This window comes from Phyllobates terribilis, unplaced genomic scaffold (genome assembly GCF_046119375.1).
Source record: "Phyllobates terribilis strain yellow unplaced genomic scaffold, ASM4611937v1 Scaffold_2__4_contigs__length_985480577, whole genome shotgun sequence".
NCBI classification, from domain to species: Eukaryota; Metazoa; Chordata; class Amphibia; order Anura; family Dendrobatidae; genus Phyllobates; species Phyllobates terribilis.
Window position 1 is genome coordinate 134259920 of NW_027362762.1, and position 13837 is coordinate 134273756.

A 13837-nucleotide genomic window follows, 5' to 3' on the forward strand; every position below is an offset into this window, starting at 1 on the left:
TGGAAAGGCACACACCTGTCTATATAAGACCTCACCGCTCACAGTGCATGTCAGACCAAATGAGAATCATGAGCTCAAAGGAACTGCCGAAGGAGCTCAGAGACAGAATTGTGGCAAGGCACAGATCTGGTCAAGGTTAAAAAAGAATTTCTGCATTACTCAAGGTTCCTAACAGCACAGTGGCCTCCATAATCCTTAAATGGAAGAAGTTTGGGACCACCAGAAGTCTTCCTAGACCTGGCAGTCCAGCCAAACTGAGCAATCGTGGGAGAAGAGCCTTGGTGAGACAGGTAAAGAAGAACCCCAAAGATCACTGTGGCTGACCTCCAGAGATGCAGGAGGGAGATGGGAGAAAGTTCCACAAAGTCAACTATCACTGCAGCCCTCCACCAGTCAGGCCTTTATGGCAGAGTGGCCCGATGGAAGCATCTCCTCAGTGCAAGACATATGAAAGCCCGCATAAAGTTTGCTCAAAAACACATGAAGGACTCCCAGACTATGAGAAATAAGATTCTCTGGTCTGATGAAACAAAGATAGAACTTTTTGGTGATAATTCTAAGCAGTATGTGTGGAGAGAACCAGTCACTGCTCATCACCTGCCCAATACAATCCCAACAGTGAAACATGGTGGTGGCAGCATCATACTATGGGGGTATTTTTCAGCTGCCGAGACAGGAAGACTGGTTGCAATTGAAGGAAACATGAATGCGGCCAAGTACAGAGATATCCTGGATGAAAACCCCTTCCAGAGTGCTCTAGACCTCAGATTAAGCTGAAGATTCACCTTCCAACAAGACAATGACCCTAAGCACACAGCTAAAATAACAAAGGAGTGGCTTCAGAACTCTGTGACCATTCTTGACTGGCCCAGCCAGAGCCCTGACCTAAACCCAATTGAGCATCTCTGGAGAGACCTGAAAATGGCTGTCCACCAACGTTCACCATCCAACCTGACGGAACTGGACAGGATCTGCAAGGAAGAATGGCAGAGGATCCCCAAATTCAGGTTTGAAAAACTTGTTGCATCATTCCCAAGAAGACTCATGGCTGTACTAGCTCAAAAGGGGGCTTCTACTCAATACTGAGCAAAGGGTCTGAATACTTATGACCATGTGATATTTCAGGTTTTTTTTTTTTAAATAAATTTGCAAAAATTTCTACATTTCTGTGTTTTTTTTCAGTCAAGATGGGGTGCAGAGTGTACTTTAATGCGAAAAAAATGAACTTTAGAATTTACTAAATGGATGCAATGAAACAAAGAGTGAAAAATTTAAAAGGGGTCTGAATACTTTCCGTACCCACTGTATGTTACCTACTAACATTCTTTAATAATAAAAAACATAAATGTACTTTTCTTCTACTTACTGGCCGAGCACTTGTTTTTGGCTTTGGTGGTATTTTAGAGGGGGCATGGCCTGCAAAAAAAAAAAAGTATCCAGTTGTACAAGAGGGAAACCTCTGAGGTTGTGAGGTAGTTTCCTAGAATGATATATGCATGGTAGAACAATCTATTGGATACCATTCGGCCAGGCTGTGGATGCATGCAGAACTATAGTCGTTGCTCACTCCTAATCGCAATGGGACAACAGTCATTAGCCAACAACCAGTTAAAGGCATATTCTCTTGATGATAACCCCTGTACATATGCCCTATTAGAACCCCCCATATAACCCAAAAAGGAGAACTCCCATACTGGAGTATTGAAGCTGTATAATAACTCTAGGTTACTCTCGCAGCCTCTGTTGAAGAAGAAGTGTCCAACTAGACAACTCTGAGAAAGACGACAAGATGTGGGCTGGGGAGCATGGGGGCAGAAACAAGCACCTCGGGTGAGTTACCTCTGTGCTGCCTTTGATTAGACTTGCTGTTACTTGGTCATTTATTACGGATGGTCACCACGCTCATGGTTTTTGTGATGTACTGGCGGCTGTGCCCCATGCAGGTGGTTCTTATCTATACTGTGTGTAAATTTACAGTTTTAATAAGTCATCAATACATTTATCTATGCTTTTATTTAGAGCTAGGTCTCATTTTCGGATAGGATATACTTTGCATTTTGGGGGCTTTCTTAGTTTTCATTTGAAAACCTGGTCTTAGCATTTCATATGGAGCACAATCTGGTTATAGACCCGTCTGCCTGTTGGGCTGCAGGATGTATGACAATTTCTTAACTGTCATGGTGGCTGTATTCAGAATGGATATGTCTCTTATAAGACACTAATGTTACTGCTGCCAATGCCATCACTCTACAGGTGATCTTATATCAAGCTTCCAAGACCGCGGCAATCAACATTAAGATCACACATTTTACTACAGCTATATCATTCTTGCTTTCTAAGATTTCTATTTCTGGAATTAAAGGGGTTTTATCTACGAACAAAGTACATATTAAATCAATAGATCTTGGAATAATTATAACTTCCACAATTGGATGTGTTAAAAAAAAATGTTCCTGTGCTGAGATAATCTTATAAATGTGCCCCTGCTGTGTTCTGTGTAATGGCTGTGTCTGACCGTACAGGAACATGGTCTGATCATACCACATCTCCTGGGCAGGGGAGGAAGCAAAAGAGTATACAGAAATTACAGCTCGGGATCACATCTGATTCTTTCTGTGAGGTAAAACATTTCTATGACGCCCCATTCCAAAATCTGATGTACATGTATGGCTCAAGTCGTTATTGGGTGTATGGAGAAAGCCGTTTTGGTAATGGCTGTTCCAGGACCGGCCTCTAACAGTTGCAGGTGGAGCAGGGCTCCGCTTGCAACTATTAACCTGTTAAATGCCGCTGTCAAACTCTGATAGCAGCATTAACACAGCACGCCAGCATGGGGGCGGGTCATTCTCTGCACCCATTGGTGCTCCTGCAACGCAATCACGGTCTGTTGATGACCTCTGTACAGACCATGTTCCTGTACGGTCAGACACAGCCATTACACAGTACACAGCAGGGGCACATTTATAAGATTATCTCAGCACAGGAACATTTTTTTTTTTTTTTTTTTTAAACACATCCAATTGTGGAAATTACTACTATTCCAGGATCTATTGATTAAAATGTACTTTGCTGGACATCCCCTTTAACATTAGATCACAGTAATTATTATTTACCATCTGCATTTTGTTCAGCATTCTTAGCGGTGTTTCTTCTTGGACAATTTATAGTACTTTGTATCTAAATGAAAAAATATAAGTGTAAGGAGACTTATAAGCCATGAAATGCTATTTTGGGAATTTAAAGAGAACCTGTCAAGATTTTATATTCTAAACAAATAGCATGTATATAAAGGTGTTTTAATGCTGATTAAATCGTTTTTCTTGTAGAAATCCATTTTTCTGGTTTAGAGAAATCCATAGTTGAAATTGCATGCTAATGAGTTAAAGGTACAGTAGGCGGGCATTGTACTTACAGCTCCCAGTCCTCTCTCCCTTTCCACATTCAGTTGAGTGCTTCCTGTCTCTGAATGATAGGTCACTAAAACAAGAGTCAGGCAAGAAGCAGGCAGGGAATAGGGTGAGAGCGCAGGAGAGCTTCAAGTGCAATGTCCAACCCCACTGCACTTGCAATTCAATAGCATATAATTTCAAGCTATAGATTTCTCAAATACAGCAAAATACATTTCTACAAGCAAGGTAAAGAAGGGAATTTGTCAGCAGTTTTTTTTGCTATGTAACCCAAGAGCAGCATCGTGTAAGGGCCGGATTCCAGAGATGTATCACTTATTGGGCTGCTCGGTGCAGTTTTGATAAAATTCCATTTTCTTTGCTGTAGATGTAGCAGTTCTCTGAATGCTGAGCTGTGTATAACCCCGCCCACACCCCTGATTGGCAGCTTCCTGTGTATATTGTCAGCCTGCTGCCAATCAGTGGTGGGGGTGGGGTTACAGATTAACCTGACTGGCCTGCACTTGTGCCAGGTTTGGTTAAATGTCTTATTGGTGGGTATCAGTTCAGTCCTTGTGTAAATCTCTTCATTATGCTGATCAGTATCCCAGTCTGCACACTGTTGTATTATACTAAGGCTAAAGATGGCCATACATATTAGGTAGCAGTCAGGTGAATAATCGTTTGGCTGACAGCTATCTCCCTCGATTCCCCATACTGAGAAATGCTCGGCTCGACCGGATGCTTCTGTGTTTCCCATGCGAGAGAGGATCACAGACTTATTTGGCATAGGTTTATCTCCCCGTCAAGCACAAGGATTAGCAGTTGAAATTCCAACACGTTGATCCTTTTCTCCCCCCGATATTATCAGTTTGGGCAGTAGTATTGGGTTTGCATGATTTTTATTTTCTTTTGTGGATTGGGCCTTAAAGGGAATCTGTCAGCAGGTTTTGGTACCTCATCTGAGAGCAGTGTAAAGAAAGAAGAGAGACCCTGATTCCAACGATCTGTCACTTAGATTACTGGGAGCAGCCGTTCTGACACAATCAGAGCTGATAGATTTAGCAATGCAGCAGAGCTGAGGAAGCTAACCCCGCCCACACCAGGCTCTGTATATACATTGTCTATAGACAGTGAGCTGCTCATCACTGAGGGAGGGGCAGGGTTGGAGTGATGTAGTCTGGGGAATGCTAATCACAAGTGATAAACCCTTCAATATAAGACAACACCACACATGGTAAAAAAGGACATATCATTCAACTTTCTGTTTTGGCCTATATCTCCTGCGGTCTTCAGATTACATACCAAAAACCTACTGACAGATTCCCTTTAACAGAGTTTATTAAGCTGATAAAGCGGTTGTCTAGGAATTCAGTTACCTGTGGAACGATACTCCTGAACTGTCCGGTAAGAGTCCCTGAAATAAAAGAAGAGTTAAAATTATAAAACATTTCCAATTTTAAAAATGCATATAAAATTCCAAAACACACAATATTTGTCCATATAAAACACCCATGTAAAATAATAATATTGTCAAATCTTGCAGAGCTCAGTAAAAGAAAGCTATATAAAAAAAAGTCAATGTCCTGGCTGCTTGCCACTATGGGGCACTTACAAGTTCAAGGCATTCATTTAAAATGAAAATCTTAAAAAGGGTTATCCCTCAAAGTAGAATTTAATTAATGGATTTGAAATAAAAATAAAGTTCCATAAAGTTCCAAATGAGCCTCTGTGTAATGGCTGTGTCTGACCGTGCTGGAACATGGTCTGCACATACTACTGATCATGGCCAGGGAAGGACGCAAAAGGGTACACAGACAGGACAGCATGGGATTGCAGGTGCTGCTTTCTGTGAGGTAAAGCATGTTTAAAAATAAATAGCAAAAGCTTTTCCTCACAGAAAGAATCAGCTGTGATCCTGTGCTGTCCTGTCTGTATACTCATTTCCTTCCCCTCCCCCAGGAGATGTGGTATGATCAGACCATGTCCCTGTATGGTCAGACACTGCCATTACATAGTGCACAGCAGGGGAACATTAATAAGATTATCTCAGCACAGGAAAAACCCCTTTAAGAAAAAAAACAGTATACAGTAAGCGCATAAGCCCCCCTAGTGGTTAGGTTAGCAAGAAACAGCAGGCAATTGAAAATGGCCTGACTGCAGGATCAGGTAACACGCACACACATTTTTTCAGCTCAGCAATTTAGTTTAGGATACCAGTACGTATGTCTAGTTTAGGACCACTGTGAAATACACAGAGAAGTCACATGCAACCATATTTATTAGTCTTTCAAACATAACAGGCTCTGTTCACACCAGCATCAGTGCTGATTTTCTTGTCAAAACTCTGGATAATTCAGCAGAATCCAAAGGACCCCCAAGTCAGTAGGGTCTATCAGACAAAGCTGGTGTACGTTGTGCAATTGATCTGTTGCAACGTTTTGGCTTCTGTTAAATACAAAAGCTAGAAGAATGATGTGAACAGAGACTTATGACAATATTTTATCATTCGCAGGTGTGTTTTCTTCATGTTTATTCTCATATTGTCAGTAAACTTTTCTTCCTTATAAAAATAGGCATCATATCATAAGTTATAATAAGGGATTTAAAATTGGACAAGTATTACGAACCTGTGTTATGGATCTGAATTTTCAGAAACTATCAATTTCTATTGGAAATAAAGGTTTTACAGGACTAAAAAAAAAATTAACTAGGATAGGTCAATGTAAGGTCAGTCAAGGCTCAACAATTTAGATCTTGACAGTCAACAGGATGAAGGGGCCATGTGGGTCCCCATCATTCTTTACATAGGAACATCTACACTTCCAGGTGCCTAGTGCTGCCGCTCAGTCTCATTCATGTGATTGGGAATGAGCACCAGTACCAGAAGAACCAGAAGAAATGCCTCTTACTGTGTAAACAAAAGGAAGGGATGTTACTGAGCTACAGTACCAGGCACAGTCACCCATATGACAAGGCTCTGTGTGTGTATAAACAATGGAAGGGATGGTACTGAGCTACAGTACCAGGCACAGTCACCCATATAACAAGGCTCTGTGTGTGTAAACAATGGAAGGGATGGTACTGAGCTACAGTACCAGGCACAGTCACCCATATAACAAGGCTCTGTGTGTGTGTAAACAATGGAAGGGATGGTACTGAGCTACAGTACCAGGCACAGTCACCCATATAACAAGGCTCTGTGTGTGTAAACAATGGAAGGAATGGTACTGAGCTACAGTACCAGGCACAGTCACCCATATGACAAGGCTCTGTGTGTGTAAACAATGAAAGGGATGGTACTGAGCTACAGTACCAGGCACAGTCACCCATATAACACGGCTCTGTGTGTGTGTAAACAATGGAAGGAATGGTACGGAGCTACAGTACCAGGCACAGTCACCCATATGACAAGGCTCTGTGTGTGTAAACAATGGAAGGGATGGTACTGAGCTACAGTACCAGGCACAGTCACCCATATGACAAGGCTCTGTGTGTGTGTAAACAATGGAAGGGATGTTACTGAGCTACAGTACCAGGCACAGTCACCATAAAGCATGGCTCTGTATGTGTATAAACAATGAAGGGGGCGGTACTGAGCTACAGTACCAGGCACAGTCACCCATATAACAAGGCTCTGTGTGTGTAAACAATGGAAGGAATGGTACGGAGCTACAGTACCAGGCACAGTCACCCATATGACAAGGCTCTGTGTGTGTAAACAATGGAAGGAATGGTACGGAGCTACAGTACCAGGCACAGTCACCCATATGACAAGGCTCTGTGTGTGTAAACAATGGAAGGGATGGTACGGAGCTACAGTACCAGGCACAGTCACCCATATGACAAGGCTCTGTGTGTGTAAACAATGGAAGGGATGGTACGGAGCTACAGTACCAGCCACAGTCACCCATATAACACGGCTCTGTGTGTGTATAAACAATGGAGGGGACGGTACTGAGCTACAGTACCAGGCACAGTCACCCATATGACATGGCTCTGTGTGTGTGTAAACAATGGAAGGGATGGTACTGAGCTACAGTACCAGGCACAGTCACCATAAAGCATGGCTCTGTATGTGTATAAACAATGGAGGGGACGGTACGAGCTACACTACAAGGAACAGCCGCCCATATGATACGCCTTTGTGCCATAAATATTTGCTCCGGAAAAAGCCCCCAGTCAGAGACCTTTTCCATAGGGACTAACAGATCTCCAGTAGTCATCTCAATGAGACTATTGTCAGATGGTCATGTAAATGAAGTCACACACCTAGTTTTCTGGAGATTGCCATTATCTGTTGTGGGCTGGCAATATTAGAGATTCTTCTTTTGTTCTGTGCTTTTTCTTTAAGCAATGTTGTAACATTACTGGGACTTGTCACAGGGAAGCTTTCTCCATTAGAGAGGAGGGATGTTGACAAGTCATTTTCCATTGTCTCCACTGAGGCATCACTGATGCTGGTAGATACTTCTGCCTTGCTCCCATCCTTCTCCAGAGTAAGTGGAGAGCGGAGAATCGATTCCGGTTCTGTCATGGAAGAACGCCCTGAAGGATGGCTTTCGGAAGTTGCTTGAGTTTGAAGGTCCTTAGCTGGTTGGACATTAAAAAAAATCAGAACATTCTACCAATGTATCATCTCCTATAGATTTACTAGCAGCTGAGCATGGAGCTGCATCAAGTGTACTTATACCTGATCTGTCTGGTGCATCACTGTCCGAGGACAATGTGCTATGGAGAATAGAAATCACATTGTTTAAGTTCCTTTTTCTTTTAGAGAAACTCTTTGACACTTTGTCTGGCATTTTCTCATCTTGTGATGAAACAGTTTGTTCTTCTGTGAAATGTTTTTTCTCAGAAGAGTATCTTGAGGGAATACCATGCACATTAATGTCTGGCAGTCTCTCTGGAGTCTTGTCCCTTTCAGAATTGTCTGAAGATGCTGAGGTTTTGGGGACATCGGTATTCATAGCATCATCTGTAGTCATTTCACCCTGCAAGAAAAACAACAAGATTAGTTTTAAGAGGTCCCCAAACACCAGCAATCTAATACGCTGAAAGGTCTTATCAACACCTTAATGAACAGGCTTTTTTTTTGAGCTTTGTTTTTTCCTCCTTTTCTTCCAAGAACCATAACTTTTTTTTATATTTCCGTTGACAAAACGTATGAGGGAGTTTTTTTTGTAGGACAAATTGACAAATTGTAACTTTAAATGACACTAACACTGCAGTGAAAAAAAAATGCAATTCTGCCACTGTTTTTACATTGCTCATTGCATGTTACCTGGCAACATTCTTCCAGTCAGTACTGATTATAACAATACCAAAACTTAAGGATTGTTTTTTTTAAATATATGAATGGTGAACAGGGGGGTAATTTTATATTTAATGGCTTTTTTTCAGATTTTTGATGTTTGTGTTTTAAACACATTTTTTAATTAGACCTCTTATCGGACTTGTTGAGCGCTGTAGTATCACACTGTATTGTAAAATTGACGATATCCTATGAAGTCCGGCCACAGGTTGGGCTTTAAAGGAATTCTAACATGGCACATATGAGGCATTTATTTGACCTCAAGCTGGCATGGCAACTCATCAGTGACACAAAAAGGTGTTGTGCGGTCTTTATAGGGTTGTGATGATAGCTGCCATGTAGGAAGCCTTTTAAATATTACTGTTACGTTTGACAGTGGCATTTCAGGGGTTAAGCTTCACAGAGCTAGCTTTCACCTCATCAGTTACTCTGGGATGTTGGCTATGTAATACATCCGCTACCTGCGCCGTATGGAATGAGCAAAACTTTTCAGCTACATTTACAGTGGCTGTTGCCGAGGTTAATACATATGGGATTTACAAGCTCAAAAAACAAAGAAAACAAAATAAAGGAGTATGCCCCTCAGGATTAACCCCTGTACATATGCCCTATTAAAGCATATGGACAACAGAGAGGATCTACAAAGACTGGCGGGGGCATTTAACATAAGAGCCATGGGTAGCACTCCGCTCCACCCACGACTGTTAAAGGCAAATGATGGCTGATTAAATCAGCCATCATCTGCTGGGAAAGGTACGAGCATGCATCAAAGTCAGGGACACGACTTGACACATACAGTGCATTGTGAAAGTATTTGGCCCCCTTGAACTTTTCTACCTTTTGACACATTTCTGGCTTCAAACAAAGATATAAAATTCAAATTTTTTTGGGAAGAATCAACAACAAGAAAACTGAAAAATGGGGCGTGCAATAATATTCGGCCCCTTTACTTTCAGTGCAGCAAACTCACTCCAGAAGTTCATTGCGGAACTCTGAAGGATCCAATGTTGTCCTAAATGACTGGTAATGATAAATAGAATCCACCTGGGTGTAATCAAGTCTCCGTATAAATGCACCTGCTTTGTGATAGTCTCAGGGTTCTGTTTCAAGTGCAGAAAGCATCATGAAGACCAAGGAACACACCAGGCAGGTCCGAGATACTGTTGTGGCGAAGTTTAAAGCCGGATTTGGATACAAAAAGATTTCCCAAGTTTTAAACATCTCAAGGAATCATAGAATCATAGAATGGTAGAGTTGGAAGGGATCTCCTGGGTCATCTGGTCCAACCCCCTGCTCAAAGCAGGATTCACTAAATCATCTCAGACAGATGTCTGTCCAGCCTCTGTTTGAAGACGTCCATTGAAGGGGAACTCACCACCTCTCGTGGCAGCCTGTTCCACTCATTAATCACCCTAACTGTCAAAAAGTTTTTCTAATATCTAATCTGTGTCTCCTCCCATTTAGTTTCATCCCATTGCTTCTAGTCTTTCCTTGTGCAAATGAGAATAAAGATGATCCTTCTACAATGTGACAGCCCTTGACATATTTGTAGACAGCTATTAAGTCTCCTCTCAGTCTTCTTTTTTGCAAGCTAAACATTCCCAAATCCTGCAACCGTTCCTCATAGGACATGGTTTGCAGACCAGTCACCATTCTGGTCGCTCTTCTCTGAACTTGCTCCAGTTTGTCTATGTCTTTTTTAAAATGTGGTGCCCAAAACTGTACACAGTATTCCAGATGAGGTCTGACCAAAGAGGAGTAAAGACTAATAATGACTTCACGTGATCTAGACTGTATGCTTCTGTTAATACATCCCAGAATTGTATTTGCCTTTTTTGCTGCTGCATCACACTGTTGACTCATGTTCAGTCTATGATCTATTAGTATACCTAAGTCTTTTTCACATGTACTGTTGCTTAGCTCTATTCCTCCCATTCTGTATATGCTTTTTTCATTTTTATTGCCCAGATGTAGTACTTTGCATTTTTCCCTGTTAAAAAACATTCTGTTGGTTGCTGCCCACTGCTCCAGTTTATTTAGGTCTTTTTGAATCCTCTCTCTCTCTTCTCTAGTATTAGCTATCCCTCCTAGCTTTGTGTCATCAGCAAATTTAATCAGTTTACCCTCAATTCCTTCATCTAAATCATTGATAAAGATGTTGAACAATACAGGTCCCAGGACGGAGCCCTGTGGTACCCCACTTGAGACATTCATCCAGCTGGATGTGAAGCCATTTACAATCACCCTTTGAGTCCGATCACTAAGCCAGTTATGAATCCACCTAACAGTTGCCTGGTCCATTGCATACTTGGTCATTTTTTCAATAAGGATGGTGTGAGATACTTTGTCAAATGCTTTGCTGAAGTCAAGATATACTATATCTACAGCATTTCCCTGATCCACCCAGTCAGTGATTCTGTCATAGAAGGAAATTAAGTTAGTCTGACATGACTTGTTAGTTATAAACCCATGCTGACTCTGGTTAATCACTTCATTCTTATCCAGGTACTTACATACATGTTGTTTAATAATTTGTTCAAAGATCTTTCCTGGTATAGAAGTCAGACTCACCGGCCTATAGTTCCCTGGGTCCACCTTCTTCCCCTTTTTGAAGATAGGAACAACATTTGCTCTTCTCCAGTCTTCTGGGACTTCTCCTGTTCTCCAAGAATTTTCAAAGATTATGGAGAGTGGTTCTAAAATTTCTTCTACGATCTCCTTCAGTACTCTGGGGTGTAATTCATCTGGACCTGGAGACTTGAACTCATTTATGTTAGCTAAATATTCCCTCACAATCTTTCTGTTTACAAATAACTTGGATTCTTCTATTCCTTTAAAAGGACAGTGAAGATCAGTTGATGTTACATTTTCTTTCTGAGAGAAAACAGATGCAAAATAGGAATTAAAAAGTTTGGCCTTCTCAACATCCTCTCTTACCATTTCTCCATTTTCATCCTGTAAAAATCCTATAGCATCTTTGACTTTTCTTTTACTTTTGACATACCCCCAAAATCCTTTTTTATTGCTTTTGACATCTCTTGCAAGCCTTAATTCATTGTCAGCTTTAGCTAACCTGATACATGCCCTGCAGGATCTGCAGACTGCATTATAATCTTCTTTAGATATGCCTCCCTCTTTCCATTTAATAAACATTTCTTTCTTTCTTTTTAGCAGGTGTTTAAGTTCTGTGTTCATCCATCCTGGTTTCCTTAAATGCTTCCCATTCTTCCTACTTTTCAGATTGTTAACGATTGTGCTTTGAGAATCTCATTTTTAAAAATTTCCCATCCTTCCTGGACATTTTTGTCCTTAAGGACATCCAGCCATTGGATCCCTCCTATTCTCTTTCTGAGTCTCTTAAAATCTGCCTTTCTAAAATCTAACCTTGAAGTTTGAGTCTTCACATGTCTTCCTCCTCTAGTTATCCAAAATTCTATAATAGCATGATCGCTGCCTCCTAGGGTCCCAGCCACTTTTACCTCCTCAACCATTTCCTCCTTGTTTATAAGGATTAGATCCAAAGTAGCAGATCCCCTTGTTTTCTCCCCTACCTTTTGGAAGATAAAGTTGTCAGCAAGAGAGGATAAGAATTTGCTTGACCTGTTAGTTTTACTTGAGAGAGATTCCCAACAAATGTCTGGATAGTTGAAATCTCCCATGACCACTACGTCATATTTTTTTGAGAACTTGGTCATTTGATACATAAAGAGTTCATCCATATCTTCAGCTTGCCCAGGTGGCCTGTAGTAAATGCCTACAATGGTGTCCTTTCCGTTGTTCTCTCCTTGTATTCTTACCCAAACAGTTTCCACAGAACTCCCAGTCTCTGAAGCTTCAATCTCTGTGCAGATATACGCTTTTCTAACATACAATGCGACACCTCCTCCTCGTTTATCAAGTCTGTTTCTTGCAAATAAGTTGTATCCTTTTAGCCTTTTATTCCAATCATGTGTATCGTCCCACCAAGTTTCAGTGATTCCAATGACATCATATTTCTTTTCCTGCGTTAGTAGTTCTAATTCTCCTTGTTTGTTGCCCATGCTTTGTGCATTTGTATAAAAACATTTTAGTTTGTGATTGGTTTCTCTTCCTCCCATATTTTTATTATTTAAATTGTTTTGTCTTTGTTCTTCCTTTCCACTTCCAGTAGCAGAGATCTCAATAGTATTTGTCAGCTGTATGGCTTTTTCTGGCCTTTTGCTTCCCTTCCCACATTGTTCTAGTTTAAAGCTCTCCTGATGAGTGTAGCAAGGCGACTTCCAAATACATGCTTTTCAGTCTTCGTAAGGTGCACCCCATCTCTAGCAAGTAGTCCATCGTATAGGTAATTCATTCCGTGATCCAGAAATCCAAATCCTTGTTGACGGCACCATCGACGTAGCCAGTTGTTCACCTGTAGAATCTTATTCCACCTCATTGTTCCATGGCCATCCACTGGGAGGATGGATGAGAAGACCACCTGCGCTCCCAATTCTTTCACTTTCTTGCCCAAGTCTTCAAAGTCACTGCAGATGGTTTCCAGGTCCTTTCTTGCAGTGTCATTTGTCCCCACATGTATTAGCAGGAATGGGTAGTGATCTGTAGGTCTGAAGAGTCTTGATATCCTGTCAGACACATCTTTAATTTTTGCTCCTGGAAGACAGCACATTTCTCTTGAGGTTATGTCTGGTCTGCAGATAGCAGCCTCTGTTCCTCTTAACAGGGAATCCCCCATGACCACCACTCTCCGTTTTTTCTTCACAACATTCTTCTTTCTCCATCCAGGAGGATTCTGAGGGCTTACAAGGTTATTCATTGCTGGCAAAGTCTTATCTTGCTGTATTTCTTCATGGTTCTCCTGTGTGAGAGCCTGGTACTGGTTCCTGAGCAGTATAGGTGCTGACTGCCTCTCTATCCTCCTGCTTCTCTGGGTCACATGCTTCCATTCCTCTGTTTCCTCAGGTGCAGTTCGAATTTCTTCTCTTTCTGAATCATGAAGAGATAATTCTGCTCTGTCTAAGAACTCTTCACCTTCCTTAATGATTTTCAAGGTAGTTAACCTCTCTTCTAGATTTCGCAACTTTTCCTCCAACAGGGACACAAGCTTGCATTTCTGGCATGTGAAGTTTGGCTTTTCCACTGGCAAGTCTGTGAACAT

General features: G+C 41.4%; 1 protein-coding gene across 2 annotated transcripts in view; it reads right to left on the reverse strand.

Annotated features, from left to right (window-relative positions):
* Positions 1-13837, reverse strand: part of LOC141197489 (uncharacterized) — a 66662-nt gene that overhangs the window by 14178 nt on the left and 38647 nt on the right. For both annotated transcript variants that reach the window (XM_073662695.1, XM_073662694.1), the window contains 5 exons: positions 8080-8380; positions 7659-7979; positions 4766-4803; positions 3114-3177; positions 1367-1416 (listed from right to left, as the gene is read on the reverse strand). In XM_073662695.1, coding sequence (XP_073518796.1) covers positions 1367-1416; positions 3114-3177; positions 4766-4803; positions 7659-7979; positions 8080-8380 — 774 coding nt within the window. The remainder of the gene's footprint in view (positions 1-1366; positions 1417-3113; positions 3178-4765; positions 4804-7658; positions 7980-8079; positions 8381-13837) is intronic.